Genomic DNA, 22,952 nt, shown 5'->3' with positions numbered 1-22,952 from the left:
GTGTTTTATTTATTTTTTACGGTGTTCACTGAAGGGGTTAACTAGTGGGAAAGTTTTATAAGTCGGGTCGTTACGGATGCGGCGATACCAAATATGTGTACTTTTATTGTTTGTTTTTATTTACATAAAGAAATGTAGTTATTGGAACAATATACTTTTTTTTTTCTTTAGGAATTTAAAAAAAATATTTTTACACAGTATATATTTTTTTTTTACTTTTTTACATTTTCCCTGGGTGGGACATCACTGTAATAAAGTCAGATTGCTGATCTGACACTTTGCAGATTACTGTCAGATCAGCGATCTGACAGGCAGTGCAGGAGACTTGCCGGCGCCTGCTCTCAGCAGGCACTGACAAGCCACCTCCCTGAAGGACCGCACGGCCATCTTGGATTCGGGGCCTGCAGGGAAGAGACCCTCTGAACAGCGTGATCATATCGGGTTGTTCTGAGGGTCTCGGGGAAGCACACAGGGAGACCCCACCCTGTGCGATGCTTCCCTATGCCACCGGAACGCTTCAATCTTGTTTGATCGTAATGTTCCAGGGGTTAAAGTGCCGGGAGCTGTCAGTGACCGCTTCTGGCACATAGTGGCAGATGTCAGCTGTGATAATCAGCTGACACGCGGCTGTGCTGCCCCCCTGGAGCGTTGCTGATCACGTATGATGTACTATTCCGTCGATGGTCATATGGGCCCGGGTGATCTCGACGGGATAGTACTTCTGATATCAGAAAGGGGTTAAAGAATCTGTCTCTCATAGTTGAAGTGTACCTACAATAAAAATTACAAATCCCTCCATTCTTTGTAGGTGGGATAACTTGCATTATCTGCAGTCTATCAATACTTATTTTCCCCACCGTAGGTATTCACTACGTTGTCATAGATTTTAAGAATTTGTGTAATGCCACATTCCATCATACTTTGTACATAGCAGAATACTGACAGTTGTGCCTAGAAAGTTCCGAAGTAGTAAAGATGCTCATAGTAAAGCAATGGACATGTATGTTTTCACATAACATTGGAAATAGTTTTTTTCTTTTTTAAAGCAAGGAGTTCTACATTTAAAATGTTGTAAATTAATAATTAATGGTTTATTTGTTTTTAGGAATTCATGTCCCAAGCCTTGTACGCTATTTAACGGAAACTGGAAAACTGAAGTCGGCAAAAAGTGTGCAACAGCAGAATCAATAAAAGAAAGCTATCTTTAGTATGGTTGTATAATTTCCTGTAACATATTTTGCTATTTGGCCTCAACTTTGAAAATATTACAATGAACTGTCTTGTAATTAACTGTAAATACATACATATTTTTTATAAAACGACTTAATTGATGTAAGAGTTTTCTATTTTGTCAGGATTTTTTTTAATGTTGCATGACTTTTCCTTGCAGAGGGTTTGTTTTCTGTAAACCGTTTTGTACTGTTATGGTAGACTTCATTTATGTATTGAAAACCAGAAGTTGTTTGCCAGTGAAATGCTTACATTTATGTTCCTCTACATGCTAGAACCAGTAGAAGCCTATTAAAGAACTCCCAAGAAATGGTTTACTCTCTAAATACATTTATAGTGTAAGATGGTGCCGCCGACGCATGTGCAGTAGCAGATATCGGATCACAGTTACACCGATTACAGCTACTGCGCAAGCGCTTTTTTCAAATTGTGGTGTTATGTTTTTTTTTCTTTAGCTGAATAACTTGAATAAAACTTATTATTGGCACATAAAATATGCGATTTTGCTGCAGGGCAGGTGCCACGGCCGGCATCTCCCTACAGAAGGTTTTTTTTTTTTTTACGTATGTACTCAATTTTCATTATGCAAACTAGGGGGCATGTCAGTGAGGGATCAGTGACCTATCGGCAGTCTGCCTTATGAATATCTAATCAGAGCACCACATCCACCGGCCCCCTTAGGGCATGAGAATCTCATTAACACAACACTGAACATAAAGATTAAAGAATAACCACAAGCGGGATTTCATCATCCAAGGTATCATTTTAATCAGTGTAACGGCACGGACCTGTCAGTGTCTGTAGGTTACTGTGCACAATCCTGCTGACAGGTTCCATTTTAAGAGAATTCTTCTTGAATATTAGCACAACCAGTATTAATTAAAATGTGAATTTTCAGCAGCTTTAATCATTACATATTTACTAAGATCACAGGAAGAATAAAAGTCCAATAGCCCATTGTTAGATTCTTAGATATTAGATATTTAGATTATACATTCCTTTGGCATAAATGAAGAGACCACTGCAAAATGTTCAGCTTGCCTAATTTTTCTCGTTATTGGTATATTTTTGAGTAAAATGTAAATTGTTCTTTTAGCCTATAAACTTCTGAAATGTCTCCGAATTTCCAAGCAATACATTTTGTATTTTTTTTCTGAAAAGGAGAAATAGTCAAAATAAAAAAAAAGTGCTTTCAGACCTCAAATAATTCAAAGAAAAAAGTTCATAATCATTAAAGGGGTTGTCCACGACTCTGGAAATTGACGTGACGTCAGCAACAGGCGTGACCCAGCCGCACAGTCAGCAGTCACTCAAGAGTGACTGGGCTGTGGGCTGCCTGCGGGGCTGTGCTGGGGGTGCTGGGGGTGGGCGGGGCTGTGCTGGTGTCTGTGTGCTGGGATCTGCTGGCCGGCCGCGCTCATGTGCCGAGAATAGATGTGCGGCTGGTGCATCGGCGGCCGATGCCGTGGCGGCGGCCGGTGCATCGGCGGGCGCTGCGACGGCGGGGGTCTGCGCGGTGAAGGTCTGTGCCGAAGGTGCTGGAGTGTGTGGGGGGGTCTGCGGGGCTGTGTGGTGGTGGTGGCGGCATCTGTGTGCAGGCATCGACCGATGGGACTAAAAGTCCCATCGGGCTCTGCCTGCTACAGTGACGGTGAGTGACACATTAGCCAATGATGGGACAGTAGTAGTCCCATCATCCGGCTAATGTGTTGAATGTTAAAAAAAAACACACACATATACAATACATACATACATACAACACACATACAGAACATGCAGCATGCGACATGTACCATGTGACGACATGCACCATGCGACGACATGCAGCATGCGACGACATGCGCCATGCGATGACATGCAGCATGCAACATGTGATGACATTTGACAACATGCGCCATGCGACGACATGCACCATGCGACATGCGACGACATGTGACATGCGACATGCACCATGTGATGACATGCGATCACATGCACCATGCGAAATGCAGCATGCGACATGCAACATGTGACAATATGCGACATGTGACGACATGCAGCATGCAACAACATGCACCATGTGACGACATGCAACATGTGACATCATGCGACATGTGACGGCATGCGACAACATGCGACATTCGACGACATGCAGCATGCGACGACATGCAACATGTGACATCATGCACCATGCGACATGTGACAACATGCGACATGCAACATGTGACAACATGCAGCATGCGACATGCACCATGCGATGACATGCAGCATGCGACATGCAACATGTGACATGCCACATACAGTACAGACATACAGTACATATAACATAGATTACATACTCACCATCACTTATCACTTTGTACCCCGAAGCCAGTGTCATCTGTAAAAAAAATTTAAAAAAAGAAACACTCCCTGATCCGCAGAAATCCAATTAAAACGAGTGTCCCACGACGATCTCCCGTGGAGAGCAGGAGCATCAGCTGATGCGACTGCTCTCCAGGGGCTCCAGGACTACAATGATGGAAGGTATCCTTCCACAATGTATTCCTCACAATGTATTCCTACGCCCCTGTGAGAAAATAGTCCCTAGTCTCACTTTTGGCATTGCTGTGTGAGAAAGTTCCCACGCAGCTTTTTGCCATAAAGTGAGACCAGTGAACTATAGTAACCTCTCAGTGATACACAGCAGGAGCCATTGTCTCATGTCAGTGTGTCACTGAAGGTCCTATAGAGCAGTGACATCACCCGATGTCACTGTTCTATAGGGGAGATCGTCGTGGGACACTCGTTGTTAATTGGACTACGGCGGACAGGTAGTATACGGTTTATTATTTTACGTTTTTTACAGGCGCTGAAGTATGGCAAGTATGGTTAAATGAAGAATATTAAAATACTTTTTTCCTAATGTGTGTGTGTTTTATTAACCCTTTATTACTATTGGATTAATAACGGATAGGTGTCTTATTGACGCCTCACCGTTATTAACCCGGCTTAATGTCACCTTACAATAGCAAGGTGACATTAACCCCTTATTACCCCATATCCCACCGCTACACGGGAGTGGGAAGAGAGGGGCTAAGTGCCGGAATTGGCGCATGTTACAGATACGCCATTTCTGGGGCGGCTGCGGACTGGTATTTGTAGCCGGGGGGGGCAATATCCATGGCCTCTCTCTTAAGCTATGAATGTCAGCCCGCAGTTAGCCTTTCTGGCTATAAAATATAGGGGGACCCCATGTCATTTTTTGGGGGTCACCCTATTTTAATAGCCAGTAAAGGCTACGCAGACAGCTGTGGGCTGATATTCATAGCAGGCTACAAATATTGGCCCCCGGCCGTCTGCTTTCCCCCTCTGGCGCAGAAAATTTCGCGGGAGCCCACGCCATATTTTTTTTTTTTACTGAAACATATTGTTCATTAACCCCTTTCTGCCAGCTGAAGGAACAGTACGTCAGCTGGCAGTATCCCCACTCTTTGAGGTGGGCTTCGGCGGTGAGCTCACTTCAAAGCCGCAACATGTCAGCTGTTTTCAATACAACAAAAAAAATATGTACATGATCGCTAAACGGCATAGCAAGAAAAAAAAAATCAAAAGCCAAAATTGTTTTTTTGGTCGCCGCGACATTGCATTAAAATGCAATAATGGGCGATCAAAACAACGTATCTGCACAAAAGTGGTATCATTAAAAACGTCAGCTCGGCGCGCAAAAAATTAGCCCTCACCGGACCCGATATCTCCGAACATATAGACGCTACGGGTATCGGAAAATGGCGCAATTATTTTATTTCTTTTTAGCAAAGTTTTGAAATACTTTTTATCTAAGGGGTAAAAAAAAAACTAGACTTGTTTGGTGTCTATGAACTCGTAATGACCTGGAGAATCATAATGGCAGGTCAGTTTTATGCAGTATGCACACGTTGCAGATTTGGGTGCAGAATTGTCTACACAAAATCTGCATCTGCTTGCGGAAAACGCAGCTGCGTTTTGGATGCATTTTTTTCACGTTTTTTTTCATGTTTTTGCGCGGTTTTGATGCGGGTTTTTTGTGGTTTTGATGCTGTTCTTGGTGCGATTTTTGCGCGGTTTTGATTCAGTTTTTGCTGCAGTATTTGGTGCGGTTTTTTGCTTGGTTTTGATTCAGGTTTTTGATGCTTTTTTTATGCAGTTTTTGGTGCGGTTTTGATGCAGTTTTTGGTGCGGTTTTGATGCAGTTTTTGGTGCGGTTTTGATGCAGTTTTTGGTGCGGTTATGATGCAGTTTTTGGTGCGGTTATGATGCAGTTTTTGGTGCAGTTTTTGCGCACTTTTCATGCATTTTTTTTATTTTTTTTGGTGCGGTTTTTTGTGCGTTTTTGTATGCGTTTTTGAAAGCTAAATAAACACGTATTATTGAACAAAACAAAAAAATCTGTGATGTCATTTCTGTCCAACCTCCTCTTTTACATTTGTCCAACCCACACTCAATTACACAGATAGACATATAGATGATAGATGAAATGGATAGACAGAGCTACATATAGATAGATCTATAGATGCATACATCTATCTATTCCTTTATCTATCTATAGATATATGTGGATAGATATATCTATTGATAGATGTATAGATAGTGTAGGGTGCGTGTCCACTGTCCGGATTACATCCGAATTAGCTGCAGATTGGATACAGTAGTCCCATTGGATGATGCCTGCACACACACCCCAAAAGACCCCCCGCACACACCCGAACAGTCCCGCACACACCCGAACAGTCCCACACTGCGCCGCAGACATCCAAACAGTCCCGAACAGCCAGGCACACACCCGCACACATCCTAACAGCCCGCAGACCCCGCTCACACCTGAACAGTCCCGCACAGCGTCGCACACATCCGAACAGACCCCGCCCGCGCACACATACACGCACACCGTCACCGCCCACACACTTCCATCCTCCCGAACTGTAGCGTTTCTCAGACCCACATCTAAACTGCAGATCTTTTTACATCTGCGGTTTTGCTGCGGATGTGCCCGACTCAATGAAAGTCTATGGGTGCAGAAATGCTGCAGTTCGGCACAAAAGAAGTGACATGCTGCGGGAAAAAAAAGCTGCGTTTCGGTGCGGCCTTTTCCGCAGCATGTGCACAACAAGTCTGCGGCTCCCGTAGACTTATTGGTTGTGCACTACACTGCGGATTTGATGCAATTCTGTGCAGCAAAAAACCCTGCGGATCTGCAATCGAATCCACAACGTGTGCACACGGCCTTAGCATTTAGTGAACCTAGCAAAAAAGCCAAGCAAAAAAACAAGTGTGGGATTGCACTTTTTTGCAATTTCATCGCACTTTGACTTTTTTTTCACATTTTCTGTTACACGACATGGTAAAACCAATGGTGTCGTTCAAAAGTAGAACTTGTCCCGCAAAAGACAAGCCCTCACATGGCCATATTGATGGAAAAATTATGGCCCTGGAAAGAAGGGGAGCGATAAACGAAAAAAGCTCCAGTGGTGAAGGGGTTTAGAAACATGGATATGGACATATCTATGGAAATACATACAGATATATCTATATATCTGTCTATCTATCCATCCCCTATCTATCTATCTATGTGTAATGGAGTGTGGGTTGGACAAATGTAAGAGGAGGTTGGACAGAAATGACATGACAAATCTTTTTGAAGAGAGAGGAGGGAGGGGTTTGGGTGTGTTTTGGAGTGGGTGTGGTAGGTTCGTGCTTAGTGGTAGTGCAATGCATCATGGAGCTTGTAGTATTGGAGCACAATAACTCAGGAGAAAGGAAGTTGTCGATTAACCCCATGAGAGCTGGATCCAGCACTGAAGATGTGCTGCTACAGCATAAGAGGTAATATTGCTAAAATAAAGACAGTGGATGTTTTCAGTGGCACATAATAGCAAGATTTATGAAAAAAAATTTTTTTATTGTAGTGGACAACTCCTTTAATAAACAACAATACTAATGTTGTAACTCAGTAAGAGTTCAGAATTCAATATTTTGTGGAATAACTATGATTTTTAATCACAGCTTTCATGCGTCTTGGCATGCTTTCCACCAGTCTTTGACACTGCTTCTGGCACAAACATTGTAGCAGTTCTTTGTTTGATGGCTTGTGACTATCCATCATCCTCTTGATTACATTCCAGAGGTTTCCAATGGGGTTCAGGTCTGGAGATTGCGCTGCCCTTCACAGGGTTTTGATGTGGAGGTCTCTTAATTTTTGTGAGAGCTGTAAATGAGCTCTTCCAGGCTCTTGGGTGGATGGTGCCTGGAGATAATTCAGCCTCCAGAGCTTGCTTTAAGTATAAGGCAAAGTTACCAGTGTGATGTGTTATGGCCAGTCTTTGCTCTCCTGCTCTCATTGCAGAGCTGTGTGTGATAACTGACACATCTGCAGGTTCCTTTCAGCTCCAGCTTCCATCTCACAGGCACATAGGGTTGCAATATTTTTACAATACAGCAGAGCTGAGAGCCAAGCAAAAAATGTGTTTGCATGAAGACCAATTTATTTTTTTCTGTTCTGTGTTGGTTACTTGTCTCCCTGGTAACTCCCCTTCATGTAAAACAAGCTCTGGGTGGGCAGTGTTTTCTTCCAGGCACCATCTGCCCCAGAGCCTGGAAGAGGTCATTTACATAAAGGGCTAAAAGATTATTTCTCAACAGCAACACAGCTAATATGAAACATACAGGTAGGGCTTTTCCAGCATTATGTAGCCTGTATGCATATATTAATAGTTTAAAGGAAATCTGTCACCACATTGGATCTATTTAAACATAAAATATTATTAGCAGCAATGATTTCCATAGAATTACAAAAAACATAAATCCCCCTCTGTTGTAGCAACACTACACTGGTGAATCATCTAAAAATCCTGTTATGAGGTAAAGCTGATTGATTATGTGACCACTGCAGCCAGTCATTTGCCTCCGCAGTGACATTTGCACATCATGTGACCACTGATCCCTGGTTGTGATTTGATGACAAGTAACACAGATAAACTGACTAGGGGATGTAATCTGCTGGATCTGGTTCTGTAAAAAAAAAAAAACAGATGTAATTTCAGATCTACAGGTCAGGCAGGAAAACTACTTAAAAATGATGTTCCACATTATTAAGCAGGCCACAGGTTTCAAGCAATATGGGAAATAAAAAGGATCTCTGCTGCTGAAAAGCGTTAAATAGTGCAATGCCTTGAAAAAGGTATGAAAACATTAGATATTTCACGAAAACTTAAGAGTAATCATCATACTGTGAAGAGATTTGTGACTGAAACAGCACAGGCAGAGTTCATGCAGATAAAGGCATAACGAGGAAGGTTTCTGCCATACAAATTCATTGGATTAAGAGAGCAGCTGCCAAAATACCATTACAAAGCAGCAAACAGTTATTTGAAGCTGCTGCCTCTGGAGTCCCTTGAACTTCAATGTGTTGGATCCTTCAAAGGCTTGCTGTGGTGCATAAACCTACTATTTGGCCACCCCTAAACAGTGTCCACAAGCAGAAACGGTAGCAGTGGGCCCAGACATACATGAAGACTAACAAGGGTGCGACATCAGCAAGGAGGTGGAGTCGTCCTGTTTTGGGCCGGAATCATGGGGAAACAGCTGGTAGGGTCCTTTAAGGTTCCTGAAGGTGTGAAAATGACCTCTGCAAAGTATATAGAGTTTCTGACTGACAACTTTCTTCCATGGTATAAAAAGCAGAAACGTGCCTTCAGGAGCAAAATCATCATGCATGACAATGCACCATCTCATGCTGCAAAGAATACCTCTGAGTCATTGGCTGCTATGGGCATAAAAGGAGATAAACTCATGGTGTGGCCACCATCTTCCCCTGACCTCAACCCTACAGAGAACCTTTGAAGTATCAAGCAAAAGATCTATGAGGGTGGGAGGCAGTTCACATCAAAATGATGTTTTGGAGTTAAATAGCTTTTTTTTCAGTGAATGTGACCTAATGCTGCAAATTCCACAATGAGCATTTTCAGTTCTTTAACCCCTTCATGCCACGGCCCTTTTTCGTTTTTGTGTTTTCGTTTTTCGCTCCCCTCCTTCCCAGAGCCATAACTTTTTATTTTTCCGTCAATATGGCCATGTGAGGGCTTATTTTTTGCAAAACAAGTTGTACTTTTGAACGACATCATTGGTTTTAGCATGTCATGTACTAGAAAACGGGAAAAAAATTCCAAGTGCGGTGAAATTGCAAAACAAGTGCAATCCCACACTTGTTTTTTGTTTGGCTTTTTTGCTAGGTTCACTAAATGCTAAAACTGACCATTATGATTCTCCAGGTCATTACGAGTTCATAGACACCTAACATGACTAGGTCATTTTTTATCTAAGTGGTGAAAAAAAATTCCAAACTTTGCTAGAAAAAAAAATTGTGCCATTTTCCGATACCCGTAGCGTCTCCATTTTTCATGATCTGGGGTCAGTTGAGGGCTTATTTATTGCGTGCCGAACTGGCGTTTTTAATGATACCATTTCGGTGCAGATACGTTCTTTTGATCGCCCGATATTGCTTTTAATGCAATGTCGTGGCGACAAAAAAAACCGTTTTTCTGGAGTTTCAATTTTTTTTTCTCGCTACGCTGTTTAGTGATCAGGTTAATGCTTATTTTTATTGATAGATCGGGCAATTCTGAATGCGGCGATACCAAATATGTGTAGGTTTGATATTTTTTTATTGATTTATTTTGAATGGGGCGAAAGGGGGGTGATTTGAACTTTTATATTTTTTTTTATTTTGGGGGGGTGATTTGAACTTTTATATTTTTTTTATTTTTTTCATTTTTTTTTTTTACTTTTTTTTTTTTTTTTACTTTTGCCATGCTTCAATAGCCTCAATAGGCTAGAAGCTGGCACAACTCGATCGCCTCTGCTACATAGCAGCGATCATCAGATCGCAGCTATGCAGCAGAAATGCAGGTGTGCTATGAGCGCCGACCACAGGGTGGCGCTCACAGCTAGCACGGGAGCAGTAACCGTAAAGGTCTCAAGGACTGTCCCTGCCCAATGTTTGATCCGTAGTCCGTGACTAGGAGTTAGTCCCGCTTTTGTGTATAAAATTTTTTGGCTTTTACAATTGTTAAAAAGCTTAATAAAAGACTTATTTGTACACACAGTTCACAGTAAACCATTTGTCAACGATAGGAATAAGTTTACCCTGCTTCTGTGTCTCAAATATTTTGACCCTTATTTTTTGGCTTTTCCTTCCCTTGGAGAAAGCCACATATACAGTCATGGCCAAAAGTATTCACACCCCTGCAATTCTGTCAGATAATACTCAGTTTCTTCCTGAAAATGATTGCAAACACATTCTTTGGTATTATTATCTTCATTTAATTTGTCTTAAATGAAAAACCACAAAAGAGAATGAAGCAAAAAGCAAACCATTGATCATTTCACACAAAACTCCAAAAATGGGCCAGACAAAAGTATTGGCACCCTCAGCCTAATACTTGGTTGCACAACCTTTAGCCAAAATAACTGCCACCAACCGCTTCCGGTAACCATCAATGAGTTTCTTACAATGCTCTGCTGGAATTTTAGACCATTCTTCTTTGGCAAACTGCTCTAGGTCCCTGATATTTGAAGGGTGCCTTCTCCAAACTGTCATTTTTAGATCTCTCCACAGGTGTTCTATGGGATCCAGGTCTGGACTCATTGCTGGCCACCTTAGAAGTCTCCAGTGCTTTCTCTCAAACCATTTTCTAGTGCTTTTTGAAGTGTGTTTTGGGTCATTGTCCTGCTAGAAGACCCATGACCTCTGAGGGAGACCCAGCTTTCTCACACTGGGCCCTACATTATGCTGCAAAATTTGTTGGTAGTCTTCAGACTTCATAATGCCATGCACACGGTCAAGCAGTCCAGTGCCAGAGGCAGCAAAGCAACCCCAAAACATCAGGGAACCTCCGCCATGTTTCACTGTAGGGACCGTGTTCTTTTCTCTGAATGCCTCTTTTTTTCTCCTGTAAACTCAATGTTGATGCCTTTGCCCAAAAAGCTCTACTTTTGTCTTATCTGACCAGAGAACATTCTTCCAAAACGTTTTAGGCTTTTTCAGGTAAATTTTGGCAAACTCCAGCCTGGCTTTTTTATGTCTCGGGGTAAGAAGTGGGGTCTTCCTGGGTCTCCTACCATACAGTCCCTTTTCATTCAGACGCCGACGGATAGTAAGGGTTGACATTGCTGTACCCTCGGACTGCAGGGCAGCTTGAACTTGTTTGGATGTTAGTCGAGGTTCTTTATCCAACATCCGCACAATCTTGCGTTGAAATCTCTTGTCAATTTTTCTTTTCCGTCCACATCTAGGGAGGTTAGCCACAGTGCCATGGGCTTTAAACTTCTTGATGACACTGCGCACGGTAGACAGAAAATTCAGGTCTTTGGAGATGGACTTGTAGCCTTGAGATTGCTCATGCTTCCTCACAATTTGGTTTCTTAAGTCCTCAGACAGTTCTTTGGTCTTCTTTCTTTTCTCCATGCTCAATGTGGTACACACAAGGACACAGGACAGAGGTTGAGTCAACTTTAATCCAAGTCAACTGGCTGCAATTGTGATTTAGTTATTGCCAACACCTGTTAGGTGCCACAGGTAAGTTACAGGTGCTTTTAATTACACAAATTAGAGAAGCATCACATGATTTTTCGAACAGTGCCAATACTTTTGTCCACCCCCTTTTTTATGTTTGGTGTGGAATTATATCCAATTTGGCTTTAGAACAATTCTTTTAAATGAAGATAATAATACCAAAGAATTTGTGTTTGCAATCATTTTCAGGAAGAAACTGAGTATTATCTGACATAATTGCAGGGGTGTGAATACTTTTGGCCATGACTGTAACTGCCCGTGTGAAAACACTGGGAGCGGCAAATAAATTCCTACAATATCCAAAGACTGTCCCGAGATTTATTGATGGTCATTGCAAAAGCTAACATGACAGGAAACTGATGCCGTCACATCTGGACTGGCAAGTTTTTATCTTTGGAAATCAGGTCAAGACCTGTTTGACCCCTTGCTTTAACATTTTAGGCAACAGCATGAATAATGTTTGCTTTTAAGCTTTTCGCATAAAGCCTTGTGCCATTACAAAGGCCACGTATTCTGTTAAGATTACACAGGAGCATACTTACAGCTCCTGGTTTCAGCTTTAGTTCATGAGGAGGCATCCCAGTGGAATTCAAAGAGTTAAGAAACTCTACAGGGTAAACGGTGAGAATCACATCGTCCTCTTCAGCAATTGTGTCAAAGGGGCAATATGTTGAGTGTTCACCTTGAACTTGACTAAGAATTTTATCATTCAAGGCGTGAACGTCCTTCAATGGCATAAGAATTGCTTTATTGGCAATTGCTTCTACCGTTGCATTGGTAATCTCAATTGAGTGTACAAAATAGCTGTAATTATCTCTCCCTCTTCAATAAAATAACTCAGGATTTCAATTGTGTCTTCTGGTAGACCATATACATTTGACAACTCTCCATTGCCAAGTTTCAGTAACCATGAGTTGTACTGTTGTGAACTCTGTTTTTGGGCTCCCTCTTGTGGTCACAAGTGGTACTGTGTGAGTGCTGTCTTTGGGCTCCCTCTGGTGGCTCTTTGTGTCTTTCTGCAGGTCTGAGGCGGATCAGCTGTCTCGTTATCTGTTAGCTGGTTTCCTATTTAGCTCACCTGGACTTTCAGTGTTTGCCTGCTGTCGATGTATTCAGTGCTATCTTGATCCTCCTGAATTCCTTCGCTATCAGTCTCTCCAAGAGAAGCTAAGTTTTCTGTTTGGTTATTTTTTGCTCATTAGTGTTCAATATGTTTCTTGGTTATTTACTTGTCCTTGTCCAGCTTGCTAATATGTGATTTCCTTGCTTGCTGGTAGCTCTAGGGGGCTGAGTTTCTCCCCTCACACCGTTAGTTGGTGTGGGGGTTCTTGTATTCTCAGCGTGGATATTTTGTATAGGGTTTTTTACTGACCGCACAGTTCCCTGCCTGTCTTCTGCTATCTAGTATTAGTGGGCCTCATTTGCTGAATCTGTTTTAATTTCTACGTTTTGTATTTTCCCCTTACCTCAACGTTAATATTTGTTGGGGGCTTACTATATCTTTGGGGTCATTTCTCTGAGGCAAGTGAGGTCTTACTTTCTCTATAGGGGTAGCAAGTTTCTCAGGCTGCGTCGAGACGTCCAGGAATTTAGGCACATTCACCGGCTACCTTTAGTGTGTTTGGTTAGGATCAGGTTTTGCGGTCAGTCCAGTTACCACCTCCCTAGAGCTCGTTCTATGTTCAGTAACTTAGCTAGTTCATTCTGTGATCCTCAGCCACTAAGGATCATAACATTGTACTCAACTTCATGTTGAGACGTTCTCATATTCTGTTGTAACTGGAACCGTAAAAACTGATTCCAGGATTTTGAGTATTTAATGGTGGACTGTACAATTTGGGCTCTTTTTCCACCTTCTACTATTGGTAGGGTTTGACGAAAGTCACCACCGTTTATGAAAACTTTTCCACCAAATGGTCTTTTTTTTCCACATATGTCTTGGATCAAATTATCCACAGCGTTCATATTAAAACAGGGAGTCATTGTTACTTCATCCCAAATAAAGACAGATGACTCCCTAAGCTCCTTTGCTTGAAGTGAGGTTGGCTTAATTTTTGACACTGTGGTCTCATTTGTTGTAATTCCAAGGCCAAACTTGGAATGGTAGGTGCTACTGTTTTGTAGTAATGTAGCTGCCAATCCAGTGGAGGCTTCTGACCAAATAATTTATTTTCTCCTTGTAGTGTCTTGTGCAAGCAGTTGTACAAAAATGTCTTCCTACTGCCTCCTGGGCCGTCCAGAAAAAAAAAACAGCGTGAGGTAGTGTCGTCTGACTGTGATGCAGCATTGACTGCTTGCATAATTGCATCGAAAGCTGATTTATTTGCTTCATTAAGCATAGCTTTCAATTGCTCAGCCTCCTGCTTTATTACAGCATAATTCAGTTGGTCCACTATTTCATCTGGAACATTTACTGGAGTTGGCAATCCGTAGTCAGCACAGCAGGACTTTTTATTGCTTAAGAGCACTTCATTAATATCACGAAGAGCCAGTTGGTCAGCAATTTCTGGAGTATACCGCCTGATGTAATCCTCCATAAATTTGGTTTTATATTTTTGCCATAATGCCAATGGTTTAGCTGGTTCCCCATATACACAAATTATAGCAAATAATTTGCGAAGTTGGTAAGGCATTTGGAAAGCAATTGCATCCGTTATACCATCTTCCCATTGGGAATCGTGTTCCAAAAGATGAAGATCAATGCACGCAGTTTTATACGTGTCATGCACGACTCCATTGACAGTCCTTAAGTCAGCATAAGACTTTGCTCCTCTTACGTGAAGTAAAAGGAGTCTTCGGTAATACTGCTCACCATCTGTTAAAGAGACTGTATACATTCGGGCAATTGTTTTCCCAAATTGAGCCAGTCGTTTTTTCCATCCTTCTATTACAGCTTTTCTATCCCAGAAATAGTGTTCAGGGATTTCACTGTACAAATACTGACGGGCGGAAGTGTCAACTATGTTTAGCTCAAAATAAGCCTGCAGAGTAGAGGCTTTGAGTCTGAAATAACCATATCCACATTACCATCTTCAAAAAACACTTGCTGCATGTTTTCAAGGTGAACAGCAAGCCTTTTAATGGTATGTGAAGCATCATGCATTTTATTTTTTCTGATTCTCCACATGCCCTCATGGGCGCTTATATCCCGAGAATCTAGGTACATGGCTGGTTCATTCCAGTTTAATGTATCAAACTTGATATTGGCACAGTCATGTCCTTTGTATACATATGTGAAAAGATATTTAACACTTTTTATTGAAGCACATATCTCAACATTGATACGGCAATTGTACTTGAGTAATAAATAAGGGTTGTATGGAACTACCCATCTATTGTCGATTTCTCACATTCCTCATCTGGTTTTCCCACTATTGCATCGATGGTACTGTGGTTAACCATCAACATTGGGGTTTATCTCGGTATTAAATTCCTTTGGGAATTTTTTTGCGCATTGACCATCTCTCATGCATATAGCACCTGGTTGATCTTTGCCACATGGGCCACGAATCATGTGCTTCATCACTGCCTCATGCCGTTTTAGATTTGCTGTCTCATTTGGGATTTCAGCAGAGATCTATATGTCAATTATTTCTTTGTCCCTTGGTTTATCTTCCTCTCCGAGGATTGAGAGTATGTGAGCATGTGGTAGTCCACGCTTTTGAAATTCTATTACATGCACTTAGGCAACTACACGGCCAAAATTGTTTTTTCAAAATCTCGTTAAACACGGCTTGGAGTTTGATTTTAAATACTCGTGCAACCAAATCTGGTCTGAACTCTGGCCTTTGCCATGGTTCTAAGTTTTCAGTAACTTTTTTCCACTTTTGGTCATCGTAACAAAAAGATCTGGCTTTCCGAATTTTCAGACAGTTGTCATGGCATCTTGGTAATTTTGCTGCATAGCTCTTGGGCTTCCAATGAGAGTGGACGGTAATATTACTGGTGTCCCAGCTTTTAGCCCTTGGTGTAATGCAGCATTAAGGATGTGATCCATAACGCCGGCATAACTGTCGACACGTAAAGCCTTTTGATTTTGTTTTATGTATTCAATCCTGTCAGATTCAATTTTGACATAACTGTCAATGATAAATTGTGTCAACTTCCCAGCATTAAAAAGGGGATTGAACTTGTCACAAATGGCAAGCCTGTATGCATAGTACTGCCACAGGGTGATTTGTTTCTTGTCTATCTTGATCCACAGGTATGGATGGTAGGGGTATGTTACCAATTCCTTGATGTTGCACATGTAGGGCAATTGGAGTTGTCAAATTTATTGTCCATCCACTGTCCCCACATGGGAATAGAAGTGAATGTGTCATTGCATCACACTTTCTGTGAAGAAAGCTGATTTGAACAATTTGTTTTTCACTTTTGAGGTGAACTCTGATGTCCCTATTAAATGGGGGTTCACCCATTGCATTTTGAAAAATTATAGCTAATTTATTGCACCTTGGTGCATTGTAGCGCCTCTTGTCATCGTTGTAGTCATTTATAATTGACATTGTTATTTCGAGTGGATCGCGATTTTCTAATTCAGCAATCTTTTCTTCCTCTATTTCAAATTCCATCATTGTGGAGGCTCTTGCGAGTGGGTTAATTGCTTTTTCCAAGAGATGATAGCAGTGCTGGGAGGCACTTTTTATTTGCTTGACTTCTTGTACTTATTGCTTCTTCAGTGTCCAAGATATAAATCTGAGCAAACTTGGGAGTACTACCCACAGCGGGATGCAATGGGGCAGTTCTGTGGTAAATTTGTCCATGAATTCGAAAACAGTATGGACCATGCCCAGGAGGTGGCTCTACTTGTGCTCCCATAGATGCCAAAGCAAGTGAGCTATTGTATTGCCTTATATTAGCCATAAAGCTATTGGAGTGCTGATGCTCTCCTTTCATCAACTTGACTAATTGATCATCCATACGAATGGGACATAATTGGATGGGCCCTCTCTTGCAGCAGGAAGGGAATGTTTTGTCCTGCGCCATTTCGTCTTTGAAATTTTTAGATTGGCAGATGTTATGAACTGGTGGTTTACGAGCAACATGGGACGTGCTCTGGAGGAGGTGGTACCTGTACTGACCGCAGTTCCTGAGCTTATCACAACACTAGAAGTAGCCGTGGGATGTTCCTGTCACTCCCTAGACACCTCGTCACAGCCGGAGAACTAACTACCCCTAAAGATAGAAACAGGAACGCTATCTTGCCTCAGAGAAAATCCTCAAAGGATAGGACAGCCCCCCACAAATATTGACTGTGAGTGAAGAGGGAAATGACATACGCAGAATGAAACCAGGATGTAGCAAAGGAGGCCAGTCTAGGACAGAATACTGTGCGGTCAGTATTAAAAACTAGAAAAATCCACCACAGAGTTTACAAAAATCTCCACACCTGACTAAAGGTGTGGAGGGTAAATCTTCCCGGAGCTTCCAGCTTAACTGAATAAATCCATAATGACAAGCTGGACTAGAAAAAAACATAGAAAGTGCAGAAAGATTAAGTCCACAACAAGTGGACTGCAAAAGAACAAGCAAGGACTTATCTTTGCTGAACTGGTCAGAATATCAGGGAAATCCAAGCAGAGATGTGAATCCAACCAGGAACCATTGCCAACTGGCACAGGCTGAAGGATGGAAGCAGGCTAAATAGCCGAGCCAGAAAAACAATCAGTGGAAACAGCTGCTGACTACTAAATCCAAGGAGCAACAGTACCACTTAAAACCACCGGAGGGAGCCCAAGAGCGGAATTCACAACAGGCAGAACTGACATCGAAATGTCAGTTTGCCAGCATAGTGCTCTTCAATACGTGTCTCATCAATTTGATTGAGAAGTCCTCTAGCGGCAAATGTAACTTGCCGTCGTCGAGTGGCTCTTGCATTTTGGACACGTATTCTATCTTGTTCTCTTTTTGTGAAATATGTGTATCACTTTGTGCATTGGGTGTTGCTCGTTGTCGTGCAGCATTAGATGCTCTACGTGATTCAGTTACTTCATTCATTTCTCTTGCTCTGGCCGCCCTCTGTCGGGCTGCATCAGCAGTTCTTCGACAATTTTGTTTGTCTTCTGTTTCAGTAAGACTCAGGTTACGTATCCTGTTATGGACCTGGTGGTTAGGAGCACCCGGAATGACCTGATGGTTAAAACGTAAAACCTGGGACAAGCTCTAAGGAGATGGTAACTCTACTGACCGCAATCCCTAATCCTATCACACACACTAGAAATAGCCGTGGAGCGTACCTAACTCTCCATAGACGCCTCTTCACAGCCTAAGAGCTAACTACCCCTAAAGATAGAAATAGGAGCCTACCTTGCCTCAGAGAAATTCCCCAAAGTAAAGGTAGCCCCCCACAAATATTGACTGTGAGTTAAGAGGGAAGTGACAAACACAGGAATGAAACAGATTTTAGCAAAGGAGGCCGAGACTTCTCTAAATAGACTGAGGATAGGAAAGGGAACTATGCGGTCAGTATAAAAAACTACAAAAGCCACGCAGAGTGTGCAAAAAGGCCTCCACACCGACTCACGGTGTGGAGGTGCAGCTCTGCACCCCCAGAGCTTCCAGCTAGCAAGGAAATATAGCAAGCTGGACTAGAAGCATAGCAGGTACTGAGAAATATATTCAAAAACCAATGAACAACAAATGAACTAGCAGGGACTTAGCTTCTGCTGGAGTAGACAGGTCATCTGAGAAATCCAAGAGAGATCTGAACCAGTACTGAGACATTGACCGCTGGCATGAACTAACGATCTAAGCAGAGTTAAATAGGAAGCCAGCATAAGCAATAAACGAGGCAGCTGAGAAAGCCAACCTCAAAGATCAGCAGTTCCACTCAAAGCCACCAGAGGGTGTCCAAGGACAGAACTCACCAAAGTACCATTCACGACCACAGGAGGGAGCCCGAGAACGGAATTCACAACAGTACCCCCCCCTTGAGGAGGGGTCACCGAACCCTCACCAGAGCCCCCAGGCCGATCAGGACGAGCCAAATGAAAGGCACGAACCAAATCGGCAGCATGGACATCGGAGGCAACAACCCAGGAATTATCCTCCTGACCATAACCCTTCCATTTAACTAGGTACTGAAGCTTCCGCCTCGAAATACGAGAATCCAAAATCTTCACCACATACTCCAACTCCCCCTCAACCAACACCGGAGCAGGAGGATCAACGGAAGGAACCATAGGTGCCACATAGCTCCGCAACAACGACCTATGGAACACATTATGGATGGAAAAAGAAGCTGGAAGAGCCAAACGAAAAGACACAGGATTGATAATTTCAGAAATCTTATAAGGACCAATGAAGAGAGGCTTGAACTTAGGAGAAGAAACCTGCATAGGAACATAACGAGAAGATAACCAAACCAAATCCCCAACACGAAGTCGGGGACCAACACAGCGACGGCGGTTAGCAAAACGCTGCGCCTTCTCCTGAGACAACGTCAAGTTGTCCACCACGTGAGTCCAAATTTGCTGCAACCTGTCCACCACAGAATCCACACCAGGACAGTCAGAAGGCTCAACCTGCCCTGAAGAAAAATGAGGATGAAAACCAGAATTGCAAAAAAAAGGCGAAACCAAAGTGGCCGAACTAGCCCGATTATTAAGGGCGAACTCGGCCAATGGCAAGAAGGTCACCCAATCATCCTGATCAGCAGAAACAAAGCATCTCAGATAGGTTTCCAAGGTCTGATTGGTTCGTTCGGTTTGGCCATTTGTCTGAGGATGGAACGCTGAAGAAAAAGACAAATCAATGCCCATCTTAGCACAAAAGGACCGCCAAAACCTAGAAACAAACTGGGAACCTCTGTCAGACACAATGTTCTCCGGAATGCCATGCAAACGAACCACATGCTGAAAAAATAATGGAACCAAATCAGAGGAAGAAGGCAATTTAGGCAAGGGTACCAAATGGACCATTTTAGAAAACCGATCACAAACCACCCAGATGACGGACATCCTTTGAGAGACAGGGAGATCAGAAATAAAATCCATGGAAATATGCGTCCAGGGCCTCTTCGGGACAGGCAATGGCAAAAGCAATCCACTGGCACGAGAACAGCAAGGCTTGGCCCGAGCACAAGTCCCACAGGACTGCACAAAAGAACGCACATCCCGCGACAAGGAAGGCCACCAAAAGGATCTGGCAACTTAATCTCTGGTACCAAAAATCCCAGGATGACCAGCCAATACTGAACAATGAACCTCAGAAATAACTTTACTAGTCCATCTATCAGGGACAAACAGTTTCCCCACTGGACAGCGGTCAGGTCTATCAGCCTGAAACTCCTGCAGCACCCGCCGCAAATCAGGGGAGATGGCAGACAAAATCACCCCCTCCTTGAGAATACCAGCCGGCTCAGGGACTCCCGGAAAATCAGGCAAAAAACTCCTAGAAAGGGCATCAGCCTTCACATTCTTAGATCCCGGAAGGTAAGAGACCACAAAATCGAAACGGGAGAAAAACAACGACCATCGAGCCTGTCTAGGATTCAACCGCTTGGCAGACTCGAGGTAAGTCAAATTCTTGTGATCAGTCAAGACCACCACGCGATGTTTGGCTCCCTCTAGCCAATGACGCCACTCCTCGAATGCCCACTTCATAGCCAACAACTCCCGATTGCCGAAATCATAATTACGCTCAGCAGGCGAAAACTTTCTAGAAAAGAAAGCACGTGGCTTCATCAAAGAGCCATCAGAACTTCTCTAAGACAAAACAGCCCCTGCCCCAATCTCAGAAGCATCAACCTCGACCTGGAAAGGGTGCGAAACATCTGGCTGACGCAACACAGGGGCCGAAGTAAAACGACGTTTAAGCTCCTGAAAAGCCTCAACGGCCGCAGGAGACCAATTCACCACATCAGCGCCATTCTTCGTCAAATCGGTCAAAGGCTTAACCACACTAGAAAAATTAGCAAAGCCCAGAAACTTCTGAAGACTCTTCACAAATGTAGGTTGAGTCCAATCATAAATGGCCTGAACTTTAACAGGGTCCATCTCGATAGTAGAAGGGGAAAAAATGAAGCCCAAAAAGGAAACCTTCTGAACTCCAAAGAGGCATTTAGACCCCTTCACAAACAACGCATTAGCACGAAGGACCTGGAACACCATCCTGACCTGCCTCACAGGAGACTCCCAATCATCCGAAAAGACCAAAATATCTTCCAAATATACAATCATGAACCTATCCAGATACTTCCGGAAGATGTCGTGCGTAAAGGACTGAAACACAGATGGAGCATTAGAAAACCCGAATGGCATCCCCAGGTACTCAAAATGGCCCTCTGGCGTATTAAATGCTGTTTTCCATTCATCGCCCTGTTTAATTCGCACAAGATTATATGCCCCTCGAAGGTCAATCTTGGTAAAGCAACTAGCCCCCTTAATCCGAGCAAACAAATCAGACAGCAGAGGCAAGGGGTACTGAAATTTGACCGTGATTTTATTGAGAAGGCGGTAATCTATACAGGGTCTCAGAGAGCCATCCTCCTTGGCCACAAAAAAGAACCCTGCTCCCAACGTTGACGAAGACGGGCGAATATGCCCTTTCTCCAAGGACTCCTTTACATAACTGCGCATAGCGGCATGTTCTGGCACACATAAATTGAAAAGTCGGCCCTTAGGGAACTTACTACCAGGAATCAAATTAATAGCGCAATCACAGTCCCTATGAGGAGGTAGGGCACTGGACTTGGGCTCATCAAATACATCCTGGTAATCCGATAAAAACTCAGGGACTTCAGAAGGAGTAGAAGAAGAAATTGACATCAAAGGAACATCGCTATGTATCCCTTGACAACCCCAACTAGACACTGACATTGATTTCCAATCCAGTACTGGATTATGAACCTGTAACCATGGCAAACCCAACACGACAACATCATGCAAATTATGCAACACCAAAAAGCGAATATCCTCCCGATGTGCGGGAGCCATGCACATGGTCAACTGAGTCCAGTACTGAGGTTTATTCTTGGCCAATGGCGTAGCATCAATCCCCCTTAAGGGAATAGGACTCTGCAAAGGCTCTAAAGAAAAACCACAGCGCCTGGCAAACTCCAAGTCCATCAAGTTCAGGGCAGCGCCTCAATCCACAAATGCCATAACAGAGTAAGATGACAATGAGCAAATCAGAGTAACACAAGAGAAATTTAGGCTGTACAGTACTAACGGTGACAGACCCAGCGAACCTCCTAGTGCGCTTAGGACAATCAGAGATAGCATGAGTGGAGTCACCACATTAAAAACACAGCCCATTCTGACGTCTGTGTTCTTGCCGTTCAGCTCTGGTCAAAGTCCTATCACATTGCATAGGCTCAGGCCTCTGCTCAGAGGACACCGCCAAATGGTGCACAACTTTGCACTCGTGCAAACGCCGATCAATCTGAATGGCCAAAGACATTGATTCATTCAGACCAGCAGGCGTGGGGAACCCCACCATAACATCTTTAAGGGCTTCAGAAAGACCCTTTCTGAAAATTGCTGCCAGGGCACATTCATTCCATTGTGTAAGCACAGACCACTTTCTAAACTTCTGGCAATATACCTCTGCTTCATCCTGACCCTGACATAGAGCCAGCAAGATCCTTTCTGCCTGATCCACAGAATTTGGTTCGTCATAAAGCAATCCAAGCGCCAAGAAAAATGCATCTACATTAAGCAATGCAGGATCTCCTGGCTCAAGGGAGAATGCCCAGTCCTGCGGGTCGCCACGCAACAAAAAAAAAAAAATCTTTACTTGCTGAATGGGGTCACCAGAGGAGCGGGGTTTCAGAGCAAGAAACAGTCTGCAATTATTTTTGAAATTCAGAAATTTAGATCTATCCCCAGAAAACAAATCAGGAATTGGAATTCTAGGCTCTAACATCGGATTCTGAACTACATAGTTTTGAATACTTTGTACCCTTGCAGTGAGTTGATCCACACAAGAAGACAAACCTTGAATATCCATATCTACACCTGAGTCCTGAACCACCCAGAGGTTAAGGGGAAAAGAAAGACAAAACAAGCTGCAAAGAAGAAAAAAAAATTGACTCAGAACTTCTCTTATCCCTCTTTTGAGATGCATTAACACTGTGGGCCAGCTGTACTGTTATGGACCTGGTGGTTAGGAGCACCCGGAATGACCTGATGGTTAAAACGTAAAACCTGGGACA

General features: G+C 43.0%; 1 protein-coding gene across 1 annotated transcript in view; it reads left to right on the top strand.

Annotated features, from left to right (window-relative positions):
* LOC143782267 (uncharacterized) overlaps window positions 1–1,560 on the top strand; it is a 310,572-nt gene extending 309,012 nt beyond the window's left edge. The window contains exon 19 of the mRNA XM_077269539.1: window positions 1,106–1,560. Coding sequence (XP_077125654.1) covers window positions 1,106–1,191 — 86 coding nt within the window. The 3' untranslated portion in view covers window positions 1,192–1,560. The remainder of the gene's footprint in view (window positions 1–1,105) is intronic.
* The last annotated feature ends 21,392 nt before the right edge of the window (window positions 1,561–22,952 follow it).

This window comes from Ranitomeya variabilis, chromosome 6 (genome assembly GCF_051348905.1).
Source record: "Ranitomeya variabilis isolate aRanVar5 chromosome 6, aRanVar5.hap1, whole genome shotgun sequence".
In the NCBI taxonomy this organism is placed as follows: domain Eukaryota; kingdom Metazoa; phylum Chordata; class Amphibia; order Anura; family Dendrobatidae; genus Ranitomeya; species Ranitomeya variabilis.
This window is presented reverse-complemented; position numbering and strand designations above follow the sequence as displayed.